Source organism: Staurois parvus, unplaced genomic scaffold (assembly GCF_062004578.1).
Source record: "Staurois parvus isolate SC_StPar_1 unplaced genomic scaffold, SC_StPar_1.0 ptg001443l, whole genome shotgun sequence".
NCBI classification, from domain to species: domain Eukaryota; kingdom Metazoa; phylum Chordata; class Amphibia; order Anura; family Ranidae; genus Staurois; species Staurois parvus.
In genome coordinates this window covers 97744-122958 of record NW_028319239.1, presented here as the reverse complement: position 1 = coordinate 122958, position 25215 = coordinate 97744, and the positions used below count along the sequence as shown (strand labels likewise).

At 47.8% G+C, this 25215-nt stretch overlaps 1 protein-coding gene across 1 annotated transcript in view; it reads right to left on the bottom strand.

Annotated features, from left to right (window-relative positions):
* ADAMTS7 (ADAM metallopeptidase with thrombospondin type 1 motif 7) overlaps positions 1-25215 on the bottom strand; it is a gene marked incomplete at its 5' end in the record, with an annotated part of 164896 nt that overhangs the window by 69893 nt on the left and 69788 nt on the right. The window contains one exon of the mRNA XM_089662222.1: positions 2328-2497. Within this exon, the coding sequence (XP_089518348.1) occupies positions 2328-2497 (170 nt within the window). The remainder of the gene's footprint in view (positions 1-2327; positions 2498-25215) is intronic.

Below are 25215 nucleotides of genomic sequence, written 5' to 3'. Positions count from 1 at the left end.
TACATGGAGATCATATCCCCCCTTATGTATTATACATGGAGATCATATCCCCCTTATGTATTATACATGGAGATCATATCCCCCCTTATGTATTATACATGGAGATCATATCCCCCTTATGTATTATACATGGTGATCATATCCCCCCTTATGTATTTTACATGGAGATCATATCCCCCCTTATGTATTATACATGGAGATCATATCCCCCCTTATGTATTATACATGGAGATCATATCCCCCCTTATGTATTATACATGGAGATCATATCCCCCCCTTATGTATTATACATGGTGATCATATCCCCCTTATGTATTATACATGGATTTCATATCCCCCCTTAAGTATTATACATGGTGATCATATCCCCCTTATGTATTATACATGGATTTCATACCCCCCCTTATGTATTATACATGGAGATCATATCCCCCCTTATGTATTATACATGGAGATCATATCCCCCCTTATGTATTATACATGGAGATCATATCCCCCCCTTATGTATTATACATGGTCATCATATCCCCCCCCTTATGTATTATACATGGAGATCATATCCCCCTTATGTATTATACATGGAGATCATATCCCCCCCTTATGTATTATACATGGAGATCATATCCCCCCCTTATGTATTATACATGGAGATCATATCCCCCCTTATGTATTATACATGGAGATCATATCCCCCCCTTATGTATTATACATGGAGATCATATCCCCCCTTATGTATTATACATGGTGATCATATCCCTCCTTATGTATTATACATGGTGATCATATCCCCCCTTATGTATTATACATGGAGATCATATCCCCCCTTATGTATTATACATGGAGATCATATCCCCCCTTATGTATTATACATGGAGATCATATCCCCCCCTTATGTATTATACACGGTGATCATATCCCCCCTTATGTATTATACATGGAGATCATATCCCCCCCCTTATGTATTATACATGGTGATCATATCTCCCCTTATGTATTATACATGGTGATCATATCCCTCCTTATGTATTATACATGGAGATCATATCCCCCCTTACTCTCCTCTTCTCAAGAGAGAATACATTCAGTTCCTCTAATCTTTCCTCATAGCTGAGCTCCTCCATGCCTCGTATCAGTTTGGTTGCCCTTCTCTGTACTTTCTCCAGTTCCTCAATGTTCTTTTTGTGAATTGGAGCCCAAAACTGAACTGCATATTCCAGATGAGGTATTACTAATGATTTGTACTGGGGGAAATAATCTATCTCTCTCTTTTTGGAGTCTACACCTCTTTTAATACAAAAATATATTCTTCAGATTTTGTTTAACATATAAAAAAGTCATTTTAACATATATTTTTACATATATTTGTAAATGCATTCCAAAAAATGTAGATTTGTACTTTTAAAGGCATACAGTATATTTGAAATCTATTTTTAAAAATATTTTTCATATATTCTGTAAAAACGCATTTCAACATACAGTGTGTATATATATATATATATTTATATATTTTGAAATATATTGAATACGGCCAAAATTGTAGTATTTCAAATATATTTGTCTTCCAGGTGGGACAGAAAGACAATATATAGTGGTTTTTTTTTAATTGAAATATATTTTTAAATATATTGAATATTACCAACATTGTAACATTTAAAATATATGTTAATATATTTGGGAAGAATATTTTTAAAAAATATTTTTTAAATATATTTTTCTTCCATGTGGGTTACCACATCGATTGCTTTGCACAACTGTGATGTTTCACATGACTGTCATATGCCTTTAAGAGTTTCTATATTTTGTTTCTGCTCTTCTCTTTCCTTTGGTTTAGTTCATGCTGTATAGATAGCCCTCCCCCCTTCCCAGTAATGCATTGCAGCTCTAACCTCATGGTATGGCGCAGGAAACATTATGATCTTTTGACCTATCGAATGTTCATTGTTGTAAGATTCTCTCAGTTTATCGAATAAACTTCACCAGATCTACAAGATGTCTTATCGATTGAGTCACTGACTGTGGTATCCAACTGAGGTTGAAGTTATCGCTATCTCATCACAACTGTACGTTACAGAGATCACACTATCAATGCTCAGATTGGAGAGACAGAACAACAACAAAGGATCATACTAAAGGATCCAACAACATACATAAATGATCCAAAATAAATGAAAAAAAAAAACTGTACCCAAGATAGCAATTTTTTATTTATTGTAAATTATTTATCCAGTCTTCCATTTGAATAATATGAGTAATTACATTTTAATATACTTGGCTCAGATCATTTCATTTAGTAACCTAATACTATACTTAAATATTTCTATACTTACTGCCAAGGAACGCTGGGCTCCACTGATGAAGCTTTCCTTTGTAAGGAACGGAATCAAAGTGAGAGCATTGCTCTTGTCGGAACGAAGGAACGCCCAGCGGACAGGGTGTAACGTTGCACACGCGGTACCTCTTTCTCTCCCCCAGGCAATATCTTCCTCCGTATCTAGGCCTTCAAAAAGAGTATACAAGGTATTATATAAATGAGAACACATTACAGAACAATACATGAATAAATGTCCTGCTTGTTCCGGAACGTTCCTGCCAATGCACATCATCTTTGGAGCATGTGATTTAAATCTAAAGATGGTCACACACCTATAGATCTTTTTTTTTCAAAAATTTTCATTTCTTTTTTTTCTCTCAAACAAATTACATTTTTCCCTGTGAATGTGGTTTTGCGTTGGGAAAACATGTACATATGGTAATGAGATCTGTTTAACCCCTCGCCCTGCTGAGGATTTCCCCTCCTTCCTGACCAGGCTATATTTTGCGTTACCGTGCTGCGTTACTTTGACAATTGCGCGGTCATGCAACACTGCACCCAAATGAAATTTAAGTTCCTTTTTCTCCCACAAATTGAGCTTTCTTTCATGTGCATTTTTTTATTTTTTGCGCTGTAAGCAAAAAAAGGCCGACAATTTTGAGAAAAAAAAAACAGTATTTTGGACTTTGCTATTGAACATTTCCGGAAAAAAAATTTAAAAAATAAAATTTCATCATAAATTTGGGCAAAAATGTATTCTGCTCCATGTCTTTGAAAAAAAAAATCCCAATACGGGTAAATTAATTGGTTTACGTGAAAGTTATAGCATTTACAAATGGCGGTATAGATAATGCGATTTTTTTTTCTTTTAGCAGGACTGCGGGACTGCAACGGACATTCTGACACTGGGAGGGGGGACTAACTTGGTGTCACTGACACCCCAGTGACACCGATACAGTGATCAGTGCTAACAAAAAGCACTGACACTGTACTAATGGCACTGGGCAGGAAGGGGTTAATGTGAGGGGCGATCAAAGGGTTAACTATGTGCTGGGACGGGCAGGGGTGTGTCCTTCACTGTAATCACACTGCTCTGGATGGCTGTGCTATGCAGTGTGCTCGAGCTGTCAAGGAGGAAGATTGCTTGTAAACAAAACAATTTTCATCCCTGTCGGAGATGCTCGGTAATCACCGGGCGCCGCCGGGTAATTACCCGCCAGGACTTGGAGATTGACATCCGTGCCTGCGAATGGCAGCGCGGATAAGGCTCATGTGCGTCTCGCATACGCCCCCTTCCCGGCAATGCAGAATGACGTACATATACATGATCCTGCGCACAGGTGCCGCCCTGTAGTAGTATATCTTATAGGGCGATCCTAAAGCAGTTAATACATCTGGGATTTTATTCATGAAGCAGGTCTGGATGAAATTCCAATGCAGGCCATACACGGGTCTAACTTTCTTTTGAAAATCTTAACCAATGATTTTCGTTCAAATTTCGCTCCATTAGCGGGCCACATCATCAGTCCATGTGGCCATTGAATTTGAGGGATCAGGCATGTTGGAAATTTTTTTGAAAAACAAACGAATTTCTAATCAATGATGGGAGAATCGTGCGTTAAATATATTCGAAAAAGAAATGAGCCGTGAGCTGTGACCTGGAAAGAACAGAAGAAATCTTTTTTTGTAGCAACATGAAGTGAAATTGAAGTCTTGCTTGTTCGAATTTTCAAAATCAATGGTGGCACCCTGTATCCCCTGCATGACTCTCTCTGCAGCAGCTGAAAGCCAGCAAGAGGGAGAGGAGGGAAGCTGGAAGCTCTGCGGGGGCGGGGTCACACGGGGGGGGGAAGCATAAGGTGCACAGGGAGGTGTTGGGTGCGGGGGCAATTACTGGAACCGATCCCCTGTATGGCTCTCTCTGCAGCAGCTGAAAGCCAGCAAGAGGGAGAGGAGGGAAGCTGGCAGCTCTGCGGGGGCGGGGTCACACGGGGGGGGAAGCATAAGGTGCACAGGGAGGTGTTGGGTGCGGGGGCAATTACTGGAACCGATCCCCTGTATGGCTCTCTCTGCAGCAGCTGAAAGCCAGAAAGAGGTAAAGGAGGGAAGCTGTCAGCTCTGCGGGGGCGGGGTCACACAGGTGGGGAAGCATAAGGGGCACAGGGAGGTGATGGGTGCGAGGGGAATTACTGGAACCGATCCCCTGTATGGCTCTCTCTGCAGCAGCTGAAAGCCAGAAAGAGGTAAAGGAGGGAAGCTGTCAGCTCTGCGGGGGCGGGGTCACACAGGTGGGGAAGCATAAGGGGCACAGGGAGGTGATGGGTGCGAGGGGAATTACTGGAACCGATCCCCTGTATGGCTCTCTCTGCAGCAGCTGAAAGCCAGAAAGAGGTAAAGGAGGGAAGCTGTCAGCTCTGCGGGGGCGGGGTCACACAGGTGGGGAAGCATAAGGGGCACAGGGAGGTGATGGGTGCGAGGGGAATTACTGGAACCGATCCCCTGTATGGCTCTCTCTGCAGCAGCTGAGAGCCAGAAAGAGGTAAAGGAGGGAAGCTGTCAGCTCTGCGGGGGCGGGGTCACACAGGTGGGGAGGCATAAGGGGCACAGGGAGGTGATGGGTGCGAGGGGAATTACTGGAACCGATCCCCCTGTATGGCTCTCTCTGCAGCAGCTGAAAGCCAGAAAGAGGTAAAGGAGGGAAGTTAGCAGCTCTGCGGGGGTGGGGTCACACAGGTGGGGAAGCATAAGGCGCACAGGGAGGTGATGGGTGCGAGGGGAATTACTGGAACCGATCCCCCTGTATGGCTCTCTCTGCAGCAGCTGAAAGCCAGAAAGAGGTAAAGGAGGGAAGTTAGCAGCTCTACGGGGGTGGGGTCACACAGGTGGGGAAGCATAAGGCGCACAGGGAGGTGATGGGTGCGAGGGGAATTACTGGAACTGATCCCCTGTATGGCTCTCTCTGCAGCAGCTGAAAGCCAGCAGGAGAGAGAGGAGAAGAAGCCGGCTTTCAGCTGCTGCAGGGAGAGCCATACAGGGGATCGGTTCCAGTAATTGCCTCCCCATACCTGTGCACCTTATGTTTCTCCCTGGTGCCGAACACCCTCCCTGCCCAGCTCTGATTCACCCAGCTGCCTGGGCCCCCCTGCTGGCCTGGGCCCCATACAGGAGGATTGGTGGTACCCCCTTTATCCACGGCCCTGGGGTCCTTCCTTACTCTATCCAAAATTAAATGTTTTGCAGCAGTTTCCCTTTCACTTTCCTTGGAGGTATATCATATGAACATTTCACATACAATTGATGAGCGGAGGAATTGTTTAACAGTTTCGTCCATCTGGATTACTGCATTTGTGTGTTGAAAATGTGAAGCTCTTTTGAACATATCATTCTCTTCCCACTTTCCTGTAACAGCGGAGAATGAATTCTTGCTGTCTGGGATGAGGCCTGTGTGCGGGATATCATGATGGGAGGCTGGCCAGTTCTGATGAATGTCGTTCTATAGTACGCACATCATATCTCACTTCATTCATCACTTTATAAAGAAGATTTTGTTACATGTATTCTATATTCTTCGCGGGAAAATATTCCAAAAGATACATCAACCAAAGTTCTGTCTGTAGTACTGTGACAGACCCAACCGGGACCGGGGGCTTTTGGGCTCACCTCTTGCCTACTGACCATGGGCCCTGGCATCTGAGGGGGCTCTATTCTTTGGGAGGTGTGTGCCTGGGGGGACCTTTGGAGTAGCTTTATTTCGGATTCAAGTCCATGTCTCCCCAAAACACACAGACTCTGAGAACTGGAGGACCAGGATACAGATTTGGGGTCTCTGTGCCAAAACCAGCACTGAGTGTGTCAACCCCCCCCCCCCCCCCAGACTCAGAGCAGATGTTAGTATAATAATAATAATAATCACCCAAACCGTCCTCTCCGCTCCTCCCACGACCTCCTGCTCTCTAGCTCCCTGATCTCTTCCTCCCATGCTCATTTCCAGGGCTTCTCCAGAGCCTCCCCCATCCTCTTGAACTCTCTACCCCAATCTATCAGACTATCACCTACTCCAGGGGTGTCCCTAGGGTTGGTGTCACCCGGCGCGGTAACACTTGGTGACACCCCTTCCAACGATCCCCACAGAATGGATCGGATCTGCGGATTGGGGAGGATAAGGGATCAGACTCCGATTCATTATGCTCAATCCACAGATTGGATCCATCCTGTGGGGATCGTCGGCTTTCTTTTCAACTTACCTTTTCGTGGAGGGGGTCCGGTGTCACCCCGTATAGGTTGCATGCCGACGATCCCCGCAGAATGGATCGGATCTGCGGATTGAGGATAATGGATCGGAGTCTGATCCCTTATCCTCCCCAATCCGCAGATCCCATCCATCCCGTGGGGATCGTTGGCTTGCTTTACAACTTACCTTTTCGTGGAGCGGGTCCGGTTTCACCCCGTGTGGTCGGTGTCACCTGGTGCGGGCCGCACCCCCCCACACCTGCCTCTGGACGCCTCTGACCTACTCTGCTCACTTTTAGGCGATCTCTGAAAACCGATCTCTTCAGGGAAGCCTATCCCGCCTTCAGCTAATAATGGAATCTTCTATTCCTTCTACCACTTCATCCCCCACAGTTACTACCTTTTGTACCACTAGCCCCTCCCTCCTAGATTGTAAGCTCCCAGGATCAGGGACCTCCTAACCCTCTTGTATTGAACTGTTTTGTTGCTGTATTGTCTCCCTTTATTTTGTTAAGCCCAAAGCAAACTGTTGGCGCCATAAATCCTGTATAATAATAATAATTATGATTATTATTAATATTATGATTATTATTATTATTATTATTATTATTATTAATAATAATAAAAAAATATTATTATTATTATTATATTTTTTATCAGGTTTGGGTTATTTTTTATTATTATTATTATATTATTAGAAAAAATTAAATAATCTAATAATAATGATAATTATTCTATTTTTGATCAGGTTTTGGTTATTTATTATTATATTATTGGAAAAAAATTAATAATCTATTATTATTATTATTATTATTAATAATAATAATAATAATAATAATGTATTTCAGGTTTTGTTGTTTTTTTTTTAGGGTTAGGGGTAATTATTTTTGTATATATTATTTATTTATTTATTTGTTTATGTATTTATTAATGATTACATAGTATTCATTTATTTTCTTTATTTACTATTTCTTTATGATGATTTTTATTTATTTGTGTATTCATTTTACATTTATTTATTCATATATTATTACTATTTTTTTTTTAAATTTTTTTCATTTTAGCAGAAAATTGCACAAAACACACATCAAAACGTGTGAAAATGCACAACGCCATGCAAATCCCGCATTTTCATGGGAATAAAAACGTGTCAAAAATGGATAGGACATGTGAACCATCTCCATTGAGAATAATGGATTTTTGCTCCTCAAGCGTTTTGGAGTGTGGAGCTTTGAGCTACAAATCGCTCAGGTGTGAATGGGGCCTTACGGATGCATGTGCCTGTTCATGATCACTCTGACTCCTCCGTTACTCCTATCAGATGTTCTTGGCCCCGCGTGGGCGTAACTGCTGTTATTGACTCTTTTATGGCCAATAATAAACAATTGCAACAGAAACGATAGAAAGCAAATCCCGTTCTGTTTTCGGCACCAATAAACATTTGCTGCCTATACAGGGCTGCTGTTAAAATCATGGCCAACCTGACAGGGCCTCCCAAAACTACAGGACCCCATACAGCCAACCTAACAGGGCCCCCCCATCCCCACAAAAAAAACAACAAGTTTACTTTGGGTCAGTTATGAATGAACACAGCGAGTGATTGGTACCGATGACTCATTGTGTTCATTCAGGGAAGGAAGGAGCTGGTAAATGTGACATATTTACCAGACCCATCCCCCACTCTCTATCCTGAAGGATCCAATTGTGTGCTGGCAGCTGCCAGGGGGAAGGAGAGGAGAGAAGCTGGCAGCACTACAGGGGTGGGGGCACATGGTTGGTGGGCAGCAGGGGGAAAGCTATGGTGCTCAGGGAGGGTGATGGTTTCTTGGGGGGGGTTGCAATTACTGGAACCGATCCCCTGTATGGCTCTCTCTGCGGCAGCTGAAAGCCAGCGGGAGGGAGAGGAGAAGAAGTTGGCTTTCAGCTGCCGCACAGAGAGCCATACAGGGGATCAGTTCCAGTAAATGTCCCGTTCACCCTACCTGCCCACATCTGATTCACCCAGCTGCCTGTTAAAAATCACGGGGCCCCTTACAGCCAACCTGATAGGGCCCCTCCCCAAACCACAGGGCCCCATACAGCCAACCTAATAGGGCCCCCACATCCACCCCCCAAAAAAAACACAGTTTACTGCTTCAGTTGTGAATGAACACAGTGAGTGATCGATAGCGATCACTCATTGTGTTCATTCAGGAATGGAAGAGGCTGCTAAATTACTGGAACCCATCCCCTGTATGTTTCTCTCTGCAGCAGCTGAAAGCCAGCCGGGGGGGGGGGGAGAGGAGAACCAGCTGCTGCAGAGAGAGCCGTAAACGGGGTATGTTCCAGTAAATGCCCCGTTCAAACATAAGGTGCACAGGGAGGTGATGGGTGCGGGGGCAATTACTGGAACCGATCCCCATGTACGGCTCTCCCTGCAGCAGCTGAAAGCCAGCAGGAGGGAGAAGAGAAGAAGCTGGCATTCAGCTGCTGCAGGGAGAGCCATACAGGGGATCGGTTCCAGTAATTGCCCTCCTCATACCGATCACCTCCCTGTGCACCTTATGTTTCCCCCTTGTGCCGAACACCCTCCCTGCCCACCTCCAATTCACCCAGCTGCCTGGGCCCCCCAGCTGGCCTGAGCTCCATACAGGAGGACTGGTGGTACCCCCTTATCCACGGCCCTGTGCCTATATAGACAATAAAATACGCAAAGACCTTCATGTAATACATGTTGCTTAGTTGAAGGCACCAGCATCACGTTTGAAGTGCGTTCTTCATGCACTGGGCTGCGTTCGTTCGCTGGCACTTTGTGTATTACATAGATAAGAAGATACGAGGCCTTTGAACCTCATCCAGCCCCTCACGTCTTCACTGGGACCATCAGCTGCAAACACAGACCCCCTTCACAGTCTCCTCCACTAATTGCCGTAATGATGCTGAAGCCCACATTCAACCCAACAATAGCAGCTTTGAGGACACGACTTGGAGCGATCACAAGACACGTTGTAATCGAATTATAGAGCGCCGTGTCAATTTGACAGCAAACAGGCGGATGCAATTAGAACGCGATCCGAAGAAGCTTCTCCAGCCAAGAGAAGACCGTGTCATTCCCAGCGCTGGGTGTCAAAAAAGAACTGGGAGACAACATTTATCATGACTGTGGATTGTGTCATCCGTGCGATGTAATGCCCCGTCTGCTTCCTCGGCAATCCGGCCTCCATCGGCCGCTCTACTTATCTTTCTTTACATTTTCACACCAACAATATCCTTTTATGTTTTTGCACATCATGGAAATTCCTGACGGCAACCAGCTTGAAACTGTCAATACACAATGTGAGGAATGAAAGGCTCTTTTATCAAATACAGACCTCAAGTGGAATTCAAGTCGAAAGCTAACTAAGGCTAAATCAACTCCCAGCTAGGCCCGGGTCTAGGGGGGTGCTGGGATGGGCTTTGCCCCCCCCGATTTTAGTTGTGACCCCCACAGGTCTCTAGGAGCTCATCCACTGATCCATGAGGCACTCTGATGGGCACAATTGATGTAAGGAGCACTCTGCTAGGGACAACTGATTTAGGGAGGGCTCTGATGGGGACTATTTATGTAAGGGAGCACTTTGATTTATTTATTTATTTCAGGTACTTATATAGCGCCATCAATTTACACCGCGCTTTACATATATATTGTACATTCACATCAGTCCCTAACCCTCAAGGGGTGTACAATCTAAGGTCCCTAACTTACATTCATATGTCTAAGGACAATTTAGACAGGAGCCAGTTCACCTCCCAGCATGTCTTTGGAGTGTAGGAGGAAACCAGAGTACCCGGAGGAAACCCACGCAGGCACAGGGAGAACATGCAAACTCCAGACAGGTGGTGCTGTGGTTGGGATTCCAACCAATGATCCTAGTACTGCCAGGTGGAAGTGCTAACCATTTAGCCACTGTGCTGCCCGTGATGGGGACAGTTGATATAAGGGGGCACCCTGATGGGGACAGTTGATATAAGGGGGCACCCTGATGGGGACAGTTGATGTAACGGATACTCTGATGGGGACAATTGATGTAAGGGGGCACTTTGATGGGGATAGTTGATATAAGGGGGCACTCTGATGGAGACAGTTGATATAAGGGGGCACTCTGATGGAGACATTTAATTTAGGGGGGCACTCTGATGTGGACAGTTGATATAAGGGGGCACTCTGATGGAGACAGTTGATATAAGGGGGCACTCTGATGGAGACAGTTGATATAAGGGGGCACTCTGATGGGGACAGTTGATATAAGGGGGCACTCTGATGTGGACAGTTGATATAAGGGGGCACTCTGATGGAGACAGTTGATATAAGGGGGCACTCTGATGGAGACAGTTGATATAAGGGGGCACTCTGATGGAGACAGTTGATCTAAGAAGGCACTCTGATGGGAACAGTTGATATAAGGAGCACTCTGTCAGGGACAAATGATTTAGGGAGCACTTTGATGGAGACAGTTGATGTAAGGGGGCACTCTGATGGAGACAGTTGATATAAGGGGGCACTCTGATGGAGACAGTTGATATAAGGGGGCACTCTGATGTGGACAGTTGATATAAGGGGGCACTCTGATGGGAACAGTTGATGTAAGGGGGCACTTTGATGGGAACAGTTGATGTAAGGAGCACTCTGTCAGGGACAAATGATTTAGGGAGCACTTTGATGGGGGCAGTTGATATAAGGGAGCACCCTGATCGGTGTTAATAGTTTATTTTTATCAATCAACAAAATGGAAAGTAAATGAACAGAGAAGAAATCCAAATTGCCTTCAAAACAGCATCAATTCTACGTACACTCGCACACACTTTTTAACTAGTTGCAGACCGCAGATAGCTGAATGATGGCTGCACTGCGGCCGGACGGTTCTGGGAGGGCGTCATATGACGTCCTCCCAGAACACGCTCTCCTGCGCACCCCCAGGGGCGCGCACCCGGCAATCTACGTGATCGCTGTGGCCTATGGACACAGCTGATCACGTGATGTGGTAAAAGGACAATCACAGCTGCCTTTTACCACGTGATCAGCCGTGTCCAATGACACGCTGATCACTGGGAAATGCAATTGCCGGTTCTCGGCTGCACTTTCCTCACGCTGTCAGAGTGGATGTGAACAGTAATAGCTGGGCATGTCTTAGCAACATCCTAGCAACAAGGCAAGACAGGGAGATGCACTCTCTGGGAGTCTTTCAGTCGGGCTTCATGAGGTACGTAAATGGCCTATACCTATAGCAAGGGCATTATCCACCCCTTACCTGCATAAGCAGTTTGTGTGGTAAAGATGAGCTATGCCTTTAGGGCAGACTGCGATTAGTTTGATTCTAGGCCAGGGTCTCCAAACTTTCTAAAGAAAGGGTCGGTTTACTGCCTAGACTATATACTTTAGGGGGGGGGGGGGGTGGACTGTGGCCAGTGGGAGTAGAAAATGGTATCAGTGGAAGGAATAGCGCCAAATTGATGGTGTTAGTGAGGAGAATAGTGCCCCATCATTGGTGTCAGTGGGAGGAATAGTGCCCCATCATTGGTGTCAGTGGGAGGAATAGTGCCCCATCATTGGTGTCAGTGGGAGGAATAATGTCCCATCATTGGTGTCAGTGGGAGGAATAGTGCCCCATCATTGGTGTCAGTGGGAGGAATAATGCCCCATCATTGGTGTCAGTGGGAGGAATAGTGCCCCATCATTGGTGTCAGTGGGAGGAATAATGCCCCATCATTGGTGTCAGTGGGAGGAATAGTGCCCCATCATTGGTGTCAGTGGGAGGAATAATGCCCCATGGTTGGTATCAGTGGGTGGAATAGTGCCCTATCATTGGTATCAGTGCAAGAATAGTGCCCCATCAATGGTGTCAGTGGGAGGAATAGTGCCTCAATTTTGGTGTCAGTGGGAGAAATAGTGCCTCAACTTTGGTGTCAGTGGGAGGAATAGTGCCCCATCATTGGTGTCAGTGGGAGGAATAGTGCCCCATCATTGGTGTCAGTGGGAGGAATAGTGCTCCATCATTGGTATCAGTGGGAGGAATAGTGCTCCATTGTTGGTGTCAGTGGGAGGAATAGTGCCCTATCATTGGTGTCAGTGGGACGAATAGTGCCTCAACTTTGGTGTCAGTGGGAGGAATAGAGCCACAACATTGGTGTCGGTGGGAGAAATAGTGTCCCAAGGGCCAGATAAAGGTAAGCAAAGAGTCACATCTGGCCCTCGAGCCGCAGTTTGGAGACTGCCGTTCTAGGCATAGGGGCCCGTTTATTATATCATGTCTGGGTGGCTTCGTGTTGCCCCTGACAAACTTGTTGCCCTAAGCTACACATCCAACCTTGGGTTTCACTCTTCCTGTAATATTGTAAATAACTGTTCATGATAAATGAGATGGTATGTGACATGAGGCACAACTGGAAGTAGGGAGCTCCTCAACCTAGAGCCCCAAAAGTATCCAAGAACCCATTGGGTCCTTCAGGTCCTCTGAAATACCTGGAATATCATTGTTGTGTTCAGTGACCTTTCACAAACTGGAAACAGTTTTAAACCAGACAAGCAGCGCTGACAAGTAATTATTCTACGCATACTTCAAACGTAAGCGTCCGGTTTTCATTTGTTAGGCATTGTGAGAATAAATAAACAGAACCTTATCAGGGACTAATACCAAGAAGAGGAACTGCTAATGAATGCATGTCAGTGAGTCACATCAACGCTTTATTTTCATTTAATATCCTGGGAACGGCCGAGGAGGGTGGGAACGTAAACGTTCCATCGCTGTTCCACCTCTTCCTAATTGTGTGCAGATGTTCCGAGTGATCTAGACCATACATCCAATAAAGACATTAAATTACATTTCTGACCATTGAGTCCAGAGATGTTTAATTCCGGCAATCTGAGAAAGACCTGATAACTCGAAAAACCACTTCCTCTGGGAGAACTTGCCTCTATGTATAGAATGTTAGTTATATACGTTTCTTTTACCCTCAAATGACTTATAATAGCAAGAAGACAGACTATACACTCACCGGCCACTTTATTAGGTACATCTGTTCAATTGCTTGGTAACACAAATTGATAATCAGCCAATCACACGGCAGCAACTCAATGCATTTAGGCATGTAGACGTGGTGAAGATGACTTGGTGAAGTTCAAACCAAGCATCAGGTTGGGGAAGAAATGGGATTTAAGGTGGTTGTTGGTCTGAGTACTTCAAAAACTGCTGATCTACTGGGATTTTCACGCACAACCATCTCTAGGGTTTACAGAGAATGGTCCGAAATAGAGAAAATATGCAGTTGTGTGGATGAAAATGCCTTGTTGATGTCAGGGGTCAGAGGAGAATGGGTAGGCTGGTTTCAGATGATAGAAAGGCAATAGTAACTCAAGGTATGCAGAATACCATCTCTGAACGCACAACACGTACAACCTTGAAGCAGATGGCCTACAGCAGCAGAAGACCACACCGGGTGTCACTCCTGTCAGCTAAGAACAGGAAAAGGAGGCTACAATTCGCACAGGCTCACCAAAATTGGACAATAGAAGATTGGAAAAACGTTGCCTGGTCTGATGAGTCTGGATTTCAGCTGCAACATTCAGCTTATAGGGTCAGAATTTGACGTGAACAACAAGAAAGCATGGATCCATCCTGCCTTGTATCAATGGTTCAGGCTGGTGGTGGTGGTGTCATGGTGTCATGGATCCATCCTGCCTTGTATCAACGGTTCAGGCTGGTGGTGGTGGTGTCATGGTGTGGTGGATTCATCCTGCCTTGTATCAGTGGTTCAGGCTGGTGGTGGCGGTGTCATGGTGTGGGGGATCCATCCTGCCTTGTATCAACGGTTGAGGCTGGTGGTGTCATGGTGTGGTGGATTCATCCTGCCTTGTATCAATGGTTCAGGCTTGTGGTGGTGGTGTCATGGTGTGGGGGATCCATCCTGCCTTGTATCAACGGTTCAGGCTGGTGGTGGTGGTGTCATGGTGTGGTGGATTCATCCTGCCTTGTATCAACAGTTCAGGCTTGTGGTGGTGGTGTCATGGTGTGGTGGATTCATCCTGCCTTGTATCAACGGTTCAGGCTGGTGGTGGTGGTGTCATGGTATCATGGATCCATCCTGCCTTGTATCAACGGTTCAGGCTGGTGGTGTCATGGTGTGGTGGATCCATCCTGCCTTGTATCAACGGTTCAGGCTGGTGGTGTCATGGTGTGGTGGATTCATCCTGCCTTGTATCAATGGTTCAGGCTTGTGGTGGTGGTGTCATGGTGTGGGGGATCCATCCTGCCTTGTATCAACGGTTCAGGCTGGTGGTGGTGGTGTCATGGTGTGGTGGATTCATCCTGCCTTGTATCAACGGTTCAGGCTTGTGGTGGTGTCATGGTGTGGGGGATCCATCCTGCCTTGTATCAACGGTTCAGGCTGGTGGTGGTGGTGTCATGGTGTGGTGGATTCATCCTGCCTTGTATCAACGGTTCAGGCTTGTGGTGGTGTCATGGTGTGGTGGATTCATCCTGCCTTGTATTATCGGTTCAGGCTGGTGGTGGTGGTGTCATGGTGTGGTGGATACATCCTGCCTTGTATCAACGGTTCAGGCTGGTGGTGGTCGTGTCATGGTGTGGGGGAGATTTTCTTAGCACTAGCAAGGTGTACATCCTCTTCATCCAGCTGCCTGAGGGAATCCCTGGGCAAAGAGACCCAGAAGCTGCCACTTAATAAAGCAGTCCTGGTTGAGGAACTAGCTGGGTTCCCACCTCACTGCCCTCTTCCCTTGTCTGGCCCAGGGGGTTGCATGATTACTCAGTTAGTTCTCTCCTGTAAGCTAGTTGGGTTGGTTGGTGGCTGTCCTGAGGCCTTTTGCAGGGCTGGCTCCTTCCTTGCTTCCTAGGCTGTCCTCCCTCAGGGGACAGTTGAGGCCGAGAGATCCTTCTTCCAAAATCCTGCCTGCAGGTGGGCTCCTCCCTGGGCCCCCTCACAGACCCCACACTTCAACCTTCTCACATCACTTCCTGGTCAGGCTCTCTCATACTTAAGGGCTGATCTGACCCCATGCCAAGCCTCCTGGAGTTCCTTGAGTATGCAGAGCAGCCCCTCCTCACCCCCCACCCACTGCCCTCCAGAAACTTTTCAAGCTTCTAGAGCAGGGGGAGGTATCAGGGAACTGACCTGCAGAGCCCTCAGCCCTTAACCAGAGTAAACTAGCTATCAAATACCAGGCTGACTCATATCAGGCTGCTATCCAGCCTCAAAATGAAAAACCTACCTAGTTCTCCATGGCCAACTAGAGGGCTGCTACAACAATGCTCCCTGGAACAAACGTATTCAGATCAGACTCTCCAGTAGAAAGGACTTTGGGTAAATTTAATTTTGAGTAGGCCAAGGAAGCTGGCCATACACCAATTTTGTTCTAAATTTTTGGAAAGTTCATTCATCTTTCTAGTTATTGGTGGGGACAAATTGATGCTCATTTTGAACCAATTTTCAATTTCAACCATCGTGACAAGAAAATTGAAGGAAGCTTTATAGAAAAAATGAACAAAATTCTATGTTTTTTCATTTGGAAAAAAAATCATACATTTTGTAATGTTCTAAGCACAAAATAAACCTTTTTAATATTTTTGGGCTTCCCCTCAAGTAGCAGGTCTATAGGAAATTTTAAGTCTGAACTCCAGGAAATCAGCCACTTAAGGAAAATGTTCTGGATTACTAGGGGTTAAGTTCAACAAGGTGCATGCCACCTTGTGGACTTCTCTCTTTAATTTACAATTTAAATTTTTTTTATGGACTGCCAGTTACTTTCAAGAGTACTCTGATTTTAGACCTTCTGGTCCCAGCGCCAGCAGCTGCAGAATCACATGCAGCCACTCTGCCTGCCCCTTCTCCCGCCCAATCACAGAGAGCTTTTTGTTATGTGAACTCCTTCACAAAACACAAAGGCTCCTGTGAATGGTCAGCAGAGGGGAGGGGTGGGCAGAAATGCTGTATGTGAGAAGGCAGCATCTCTCTGGTCAGGGAACTGAGAGCTTACTGATGTCTGTGTTCCCAGAGTTCCATGAAACTGTTAGATGTAAAACGAGGAGATAAGTCCATGAGGTGGCATGCACCTTGTTGGACTTAACTCATAATATGCCAGCACATTTTCCGAAGTTTAGGTTTACGGGCTTTGAAATGAAATGTTTTGACTCAACGATGGCAAGATTAAATGCTCTGATGAATGATTTTTAGCATTTCCACACAAACGTCTGAACAAAACTCTACTGGTATTTGGCCAGCTTAAGTGCCACCACCAATGAGTTTTTAAAGCATTGGTTTTTTTGTTTTTAAAACACTGATCTATGGACAATACTCCTACAAAAGTAACTTCACTGGATATGTTTCTGAAGGTTCTCCAAGTTATTATCAAAGGTGTGAATTTTTGTCATGTCGCCGGGGTACATATTTTAAAACGGAGGATTTTGACGTCACCTGTCACCCACATAAAATGAATGCCATTTTGACATCTTGACATTTCACACCTTCAGCAATGTAACTTGAACAGCTACCATCTGTCCCAGACTTCATGACACCATGGTGACTGGATTACAAAAAAGTGATCTGTGTGGTTCCACAAGCACTGATACCTCCTGCCATGCTCTTGAAAAAATCACTATATGACTTCATCTTTCAAATGAATTTGCCTATTAGGTGTCTTTGTTAGTGACTGGTGAGTTATGTCTTAAAGGGAAGTTGGCTTGCAGGATGACGATCGTATGGATAGTTTAGATTTGAGTGATAGACCAAGTGAAGGTAAAACATTGTCATCTCAAGAATTACAGAATCGTTCTTTATCACTTCCACCTTTGTCTTTGAATTCAAATGCCATTCATTGTGTACAATTGTGTTGCTAGCTGTGATTGACCACCAGGGGCGGACTGACAACTCATGGAGCCCCCGGGCAATAGGAGATCATGGGGCCCCTGTGTACTTGCCCAAACTCAAAAAAGCCTATGAAAAAGGTACCGGGGGCATCTCATGGGGCCCCCTACTGACCCCGGGCCCTCGGGCAGTGCCCGAGTTTCCAAATGGTCAGTCGGCCCCTGTTGACCACTACTCTTTGAATACGATCTTTTAGCCAGTTTTCTATCCATTTACATTCAGATTTTTCCAAGCCTGTAGACTTTATCTTACACATTAGCCGTGTGTGGGGAACTGTGTCAGATGCTTTTGCAAAATCCAAGTATACCACGTCCACCGCCACCCCTATGTGCAAGTATACCACCTCCACCCCTCTGTCCAAGTATACCATGTCCACAGCCACCCCTCTGTCCAAGTATACCATGTCCACAGCCACCCCTCTGTCCAAGTATACCACGTCCACCGCCACCCCTCTGTCCAAGTATACCACGTCCACAGCCACCCCTCTGTCCAAGTATACCACGTCCACAGCCACCCCTCTGTCCAAGCATACCACCGCCACCCCTCTGTCCAAGTATACCACGTCCACAGCCACCCCTCTGTCCAAGTATACCGCGTCCACAGCCACCCCTCTGTCCAAGTATACCATGTCCACCGCCATCCCTCTGTGCAAGTATACCACGTCCACCTCCACCCCTCTGTCCAAGTATACCACATCCACAGCCTCCACTCTGTCCAAGTATACCACGTCCACCGCCGCCCCTCTGTCCAAATATACCAAGTCCACCGCCATCCCTCTGTGCAAGTATACCACGTCCACCTCCACCCCTCTGTCCAAGTATACCAAGTCCACCGCCATCCCTCTGTGCAAGTATACCACGTCCACCTCCACCCCTCTGTCCAAGTATACCACGTCCACCCCCACCCCTCTGTCCAAGGTTTTGCTCACCTCCTCATAAAAAGAAATCAGATTTGTTTGACAACTTCTGTCTTTCATGATTCCATGCTGGATGTGTAATATTTAAATTCAGTTCTCTCTTAGAGTATGTAATTATATAGATGTCACTACCAGCTGAGGAAGACATTCCCTGTTAATGACTGTGCATAAAAGAGGTGCTGAAAATCTATTACAGTTGAGCATCTGTTGTTAGAATTAAACAGTACATCCAGTGGATGTTTTTCCAACATCTGTTTTTCTTCTTTACTATCTTACACAGCTTTAGGGCTAGTCATTATGGTAATTTGGGTTATTTCATCCATTTCCTACACCTGCAAATTCTCATAAATTGTCACAAAAAAGGTACTGTGACTTCCTTTATGTCAGCCAATCCACCAGTACCGGCCATTGTAACCAGTAGAGGTATCTGCATAGCAGCTAAACCTGAAAACGTCGTAATGGTCTACTCATTGTCTGTATTTGTATGACCTATACACAATCATCCCAGACCTGTATAAATAATCACATGTGCATTTTATGTCCCCATGGTTACAAAGAGCTTCCTACCACTTGCAGCTCTGCTTATCTATGAAGGATTTAAACAATGTATGTCTATGGAAATTTGTGCCCATTCAGCTAAAAGAATATTAGTGATGTCTGGTATTGATGGTAGATGAGAAGAAATAACTCACAAATCGATGCTCTAATTCATATCAAAGGTGTTCAGAAGGGTTGAGATTGGGGCACTGTGCTCAGTAGGATTGAAGTCGAGGCTCTGTCTTCAGAAGGGTTGAATTAGGGGCTCTGTGCTCAGTAGGGTTGAGGTGAAGGCTCTGTGTTTAGTAGGGTTGAGGTCAGGACTCTGTGCTCAGTAGGGTTGAGGTCAGGGCTCTGTGCTCAATAGGGTTAAGGTCAGGGCTTTGTCATCAGTAGGGTTGGGTTGGGGCACTGTGCTCAGTGGGGTTAAGGTCAGGGCTCTGTGCCGAGTAGGGTTGAGGTCAGGGCTCTATGCTCAAAAGGGTTGAGATCAGGGCTCTGTGCTCAGTAGGGTTGAGTTTGGGGCTCTGTGCTCAGTAGGGTTGCGGTTGGGGCTCTGGGTTCAGTAGGGTTGAGGTTGGGGCTTTGGGTTCAGTAGGGTTGAGGTCGGGGCTCTGGGCTCAGTAGGGTTGAGGTCAGAGCTCTGTGCTCATTAGGGTTGAGGTAGGAGCTCTGTGTTCATTAGGGTTAAAGTTAGGGCTCTGTGCTCAGTAGGTTTGAGGTAGGGGCAGGGCTCTGTGCACAGTAGGGTTGAAGTCAGGGCTCTGTACTTAGTAGGGTTGAGGTTGGGGCTCTGTGCTCAGTAGGGTTAAGGTCAGGGCTCTATGCTCAGTAGGATTGAGGTCAGAGCTCTGTGTTCGGTAGGGCTGAGGTCAAAGTACTGTTTTCAGTAGGGTTGAGGTCAGGGCTCTGTGTTCAGTAGGGTTGAAGTCATGGCTTTGAGCTCAGTAGGGTTGAGGTCGGGGCTCTGTGCTCATTAGGGTTGAGGTTAGGGCTATGTGCTCAGTAGGGTTGAGGTCAGGGCTCTGTGTTCAGTAGGGTTGAGGTCAGGGCTCTGTGTTCAGTAGGGTTGAGGTCAGGGCTATGTGCTCAGTAGGGTTAAAGTCAGGGCTCTATGCTCAGTAGGGTTGAGGTCAGGGCTCTGTGTTCAGTAGGGTTGAAGTCAGGGCTTTGAGCTTAGTAGGGCTGAGGTCGGGGCTCTGTGCTCATTAGGGTTGAGGTTAGGGCTATGTGCTCAGTAGGGTTGAGGTCAGGGCTCTGTGTTCAGTAGGGTTGAGGTCAGGGCTCTGTGTTCAGTAGGGTTGAGGTCAGGGCTATGTGCTCAGTAGGGTTGAGGTCAGGGCTCTGTGCTCAGTAGAGTTGAGGTCAGGGCTTTGTGTTCAGTAGGGTTGAAGTCAGTGCTCTGTGCTCATTAGGGTTGAGGTTAGGGCTATGTGCTCAGTAGGGTTGAGGTCAGGGCTCTGTGTTCAGTAGGGTTGAGGTCAGGGCTATGTGCTCAGTAGGGTTGAGGTCAGGGCTCTGTGCTCAGTAGAGTTGAGGTCAGGGCTTTGTGTTCAGTAGGGTTGAAGTCAGGGCTCTGTGCTCACTAGGGTTGAGGTCAGGGCTCTGTGTTCAGTAGGGTTGAAGTCAGGGCTCTGTGCTCACTCTGGTTGAGGTCAGAGCTCTGTGTTCAGTAGGGTTGAAGTCAGGGCTCTGTGTTCAGTAGGGTTGAAGTCAGGGCTCTGTGTTCAGTAGGGTTGAAGTCAGGGCTCTGTGCTCACTCTGGTTGAGGTCCGGGCTCTGTGTTCAATAGGGTTGAGGTCGGGGCTCTGTGCTCAGTAGGGTTGAGGTCAGGGCTATGCGCTCAGTAGGGTTGAGGTCAGGGCTCTGTGTTCAGTAGGGTTGAAGTCAGGGCTCTGTGCTCACTAGGGTTGAGGTCAGGGCTCTGTGTTCAGTAGGGTTGAGGTCGGGGCTCTGTGCTCAGTAGGGTTGAGGTCAGAGCTATGTGCTCAGTAAGGTTGAGGTCAGGGCTCTGTGCTCAGTAGGGTTGACATCAGGGCTATGTGCTCAGTAGGGTTGAGGTCAGGGCTCTGTGTTCAGTAGGGTTGAGGTTGGGGCTCTGTACTCAGTAGGGTTGAGGTCAGGGCTCTGTGCTCACTAGGGTTGAGGTTGGGGCTCTGTGTTTGGTAGGGTCAAGGTAGGGGCTCTTGTTCGTTAGGGTTGAGTTCAGGCTCTGTGCTCAGTAGGGTTTAGGTCAGGGCTCTGTGTTCAGTAGGGTTTAGGTCAGGGATCTGTGTTCAGTAGGGTTGAGGTTGGGGCTCTGTACTCTGTAGGGTTGAGGTCAGGGCTCTGTGCTCACTAGGGTTGAGGTTGGGGCTCTGTATTTGGTAGGGTTGAGGTAGGGGCTCTGTGTTCATTAGGGTTGAGTTCGGGCTTTGCGCTCAGTAAAGTTGAGGTTGAGGCTTTGTGTAGGACACTCAGCTTCCTCCACACCAAACTGGTCAAACCATGTCTTTATGGTGCCGACTTTGTACATAGGGGCACAGTCATGCTTGAACAGAAAAGAGTCTCCCATTGACTGCTGCTACAAGGTGGGAAGAGCACAATTGTCTAAATGTGGGATGACGCTTTAAAATGGAATTTTTTGTTTAAAAGTGCTCTTGCGCGTCCCCAAGCGTACTTTTACTGCACTGTCTATTGGACAGTGCAGTTCACAAACAGAAAATACAGAGCCAATTTAATTATAATTAATTATAATCAATTATAATAAAAGTAGGGCTGCAGTCCGGGCTCTGTACTTAGTAGGCTTGAGGTTGGGGTTCTGTGTCAGTAGAATTAAGGTCAGGGCTCTGTGTTCAGTAGGGTTAAAGTCAGGGTTCTGTGCTCAGTAGGGCTGAGGTCGGGGCTCTGTGCTCAGTAGGTTTGAGGTAGGGGCGGGGCGCTGTGCGCAGTAGGGCTGAGGTGTGGGCTCTGTGCTCAGTAGCGTTGAGGTCAGGGTTCCATGCTCAGTAGGGTTGAGTTTGGGGCTCTGTGCTCAGTAGGGTTGAGGTCAGGGCTCTGGGTTCAGTAGGGTTGAGGTCAGGGCTCTGTGCTCAGTAGGGTTGAGTTTGGGGCTCTGTGCTCAGTAGGGTTGAGGTCAGGGCTCTGGGTTCAGTAGGGTTGAGGTCGGGGCTCTGTGCTCAGTAGGGTTGAGGTCAGGGCTCTGTGCTCTGTGCTCAGTAGGGTTGAGGTCAGGGCTCTGTGCTCAGTAGGGTTGAGGTCAGGGCTCTGTGCTCAGTAGGGTTGAGTTTGGGGCTCTGTGCTCAGTAGGGTTGAGGTCAGGGCTCTGGGTTCAGTAGGGATGAGTTCGGGGCTCTGTGCTAGGTAGGGTTGAGGTCAGGGCTCTGTGCTCAGCAGGGTTGAGGTCAGGGCTCTGTGCTCAGTAAGGTTGAGTTTGGGGCTCTGTGCTCAGTAGGGTTGAGGTCAGGGCTCTGGGTTCAGTAGGGTTGAGGTTGGGGCTCTGGGCTCAGTAGAGTTGAGGTCAGGGCTCTGTGCTCAGTAGGGTTGAGGTCAGGGCTCTGGGTTCAGTACGGTTGAGGTCGGGGCTCTGGGTTCAGTAGGGTTGAGTTCGGGGCTCTGTTCTCAGTAGGGTTGAGGTCAGGGCTCTGTGCTCAGTAGGGTTGAGTTTGGGGCTCTGTGCTCAGTAGGGTTGAGTTTGGGGCTCTGTGCTCAGTAGGGTTGAGGTCAGGGCTCTGGGTTCAGTAGAGTTGAGGTCGGGGCTCTGGGCTCAGTAGGGTTGAGGTCAGGGCTCTGTGCTCAGTAGGGTTGAGGTCAGGGCTCTGTGCTCAGTAGGGTTGAGGTCAGGGCTCTGTGCTCAGTAGGGTTGAGGTCAGGGCTCTGTGCTCAGTAGGGTTGAGTTTGGGGCTCTCTGCTCAGTAGGGTTGAGTTTGGGGCTCTCTGCTCAGTAGGGTTGAGGTCAGGGCTCTGGGCTCAGTAGGGTTGAGGTCAGGGCTCTGGGCTCAGTAGGGTTGAGTTCAGGGCTCTGGGCTCAGTAGGGTTGAGTTCAGGGCTCTGGGTTCAGTAGGGTTGAGGTCAGGGCTCTGGGCTCAGTAGGGTTGAGGTCGGGGCTCTGGGTTCAGTAGGGTTGAGGTCGGGGCTCTGGGTTCAGTAGGGTTGAGGTCGGGGCTCTGGGTTCAGTAGGGTTGAGGTCGGGGCTCTGGGTTCAGTAGGGTTGAGGTCGGGGCTCTGGGTTCAGTAGGGTTGAGTTCAGGGCTCTGGGTTCAGTAGGGTTGAGTTCAGGGCTCTGGGTTCAGTAGGGTTGAGGTCGGGGCTCTGGGTTCAGTAGGGTTGAGTTCAGGGCTCTGGGTTCAGTAGGGTTGAGGTCAGGGCTCTGGGTTCAGTAGGGTTGAGGTCAGGGCTCTGGGCTCTGGGCTCAGTAGGGTTGAGGTCAGGGCTCTGGGCTCAGTAGGGTTGAGGTCAGGGCTCTGGGCTCAGTAGGGTTGAGGTCAGGGCTCTGGGCTCAGTAGGGTTGAGGTTTTTTTTTACATAAACGGCTATGCTATTCTTGCTACATTCGTAAACTTCTTGCTTGACTTTAGAAGCAACTGTGTGGTTTAGATATATAGTGTATATTTCTAGCATGACTCGACATGAATGCTCCCCCATTTCTCCGTCCCATGCTTGAATAATTATTACGCTCTGTGAAATTTATACACACCAGTATTTGCACTCTTTCCTCTTGATCTAAGAGCGCCAAAACTATTCCTCTGGCATCCTTGCAAATATTTGGTATGTAACAATCCACCGGATCTCTAAGAAAGCTTTCCAAGTAGGGCTGCAGTCCGGGCTCTGTACTTAGTAGGCTTGAGGTTGGGGTTCTGTGTCAGTAGAATTAAGGTCAGGGCTCTGTGTTCAGTAGGGTTAAAGTCAGGGTTCTGTGCTCAGTAGGGCTGAGGTCGGGGCTCTGTGCTCAGTAGGTTTGAGGTAGGGGCGGGGCGCTGTGCGCAGTAGGGCTGAGGTGTGGGCTCTGTGCTCAGTAGCGTTGAGGTCAGGGTTCCATGCTCAGTAGGGTTGAGTTTGGGGCTCTGTGCTCAGTAGGGTTGAGGTCAGGGCTCTGGGTTCAGTAGGGTTGAGTTCGGGGCTCTGTGCTCAGTAGGGTTGAGGTCAGGGCTCTGTGCTCAGTAGGGTTGAGGTCAGGGCTCTGTGCTCAGTAGGGTTGAGTTTGGGGCTCTGTGCTCAGTAGGGTTGAGGTCAGGGCTCTGGGTTCAGTAGGGTTGAGGTCGGGGCTCTGGGCTCAGTAGAGTTGAGGTAGGGGCTCTGTGCTCAGTAGGGTTGAGGTCAGGGCTCTGTGCTCAGTAGGGTTGAGGTCAGGGCTCTGTGCTCAGTAGGGTTGAGTTTGGGGCTCTGTGCTCAGTAGGGTTGAGGTCAGGGCTCTGGGTTCAGTAGGGATGAGTTCGGGGCTCTGTGCTCAGTAGGGTTGAGGTCAGGGCTCTGTGCTCAGTAGGGTTGAGGTCAGGGCTCTGTGCTCAGCAGGGTTGAGGTCAGGGCTCTTTGCTCAGTAAGGTTGAGTTTGGGGCTCTGTGCTCAGTAGGGTTGAGGTCAGTGCTCTGGGTTCAGTAGGGTTGAGGTTGGGGCTCTGGGCTCAGTAGAGTTGAGGTCAGGGCTCTGTGCTCAGTAGGGTTGAGGTCAGGGCTCTGGGTTCAGTACGGTTGAGGTCAGGGCTCTGGGTTCAGTAGGGTTGAGTTCGGGCCTCTGTGCTCAGTAGGGTTGAGGTCAGGGCTCTGTGCTCAGTAGGGTTGAGTTTGGGGCTCTGTGCTCAGTAGGGTTGAGTTTGGGGCTCTGTGCTCAGTAGGGTTGAGGTCAGGGCTCTGGGTTCAGTAGAGTTGAGGTCGGGGCTCTGGGCTCAGTAGGGTTGAGGTCAGGGCTCTGTGCTCAGTAGGGTTGAGGTCAGGGCTCTGTGCTCAGTAGGGTTGAGGTCAGGGCTCTGTGCTCAGTAGGGTTGAGGTCAGGGCTCTGTGCTCAGTAGGGTTGAGTTCGGGGCTCTGGGCTCAGTAGGGTTGAGTTTGGGGCTCTCTGCTCAGTAGGGTTGAGTTCAGGGCTCTCGGTTCAGTAGGGTTGAAGTCAGGGCTCTGGGCTCAGTAGGGTTGAGTTCAGGGCTCTGGGCTCAGTAGGGTTGAGTTCAGGGCTCTGGGTTCAGTAGGGTTGAGGTCAGGGCTCTGGGCTCAGTAGGGTTGAGGTCGGGGCTCTGGGTTCAGTAGGGTTGAGGTCGGGGCTCTGGGTTCAGTAGGGTTGAGGTCGGGGCTCTGGGTTCAGTAGGGTTGAGGTCGGGGCTCTGGGTTCAGTAGGGTTGAGTTCAGGGCTCTGGGTTCAG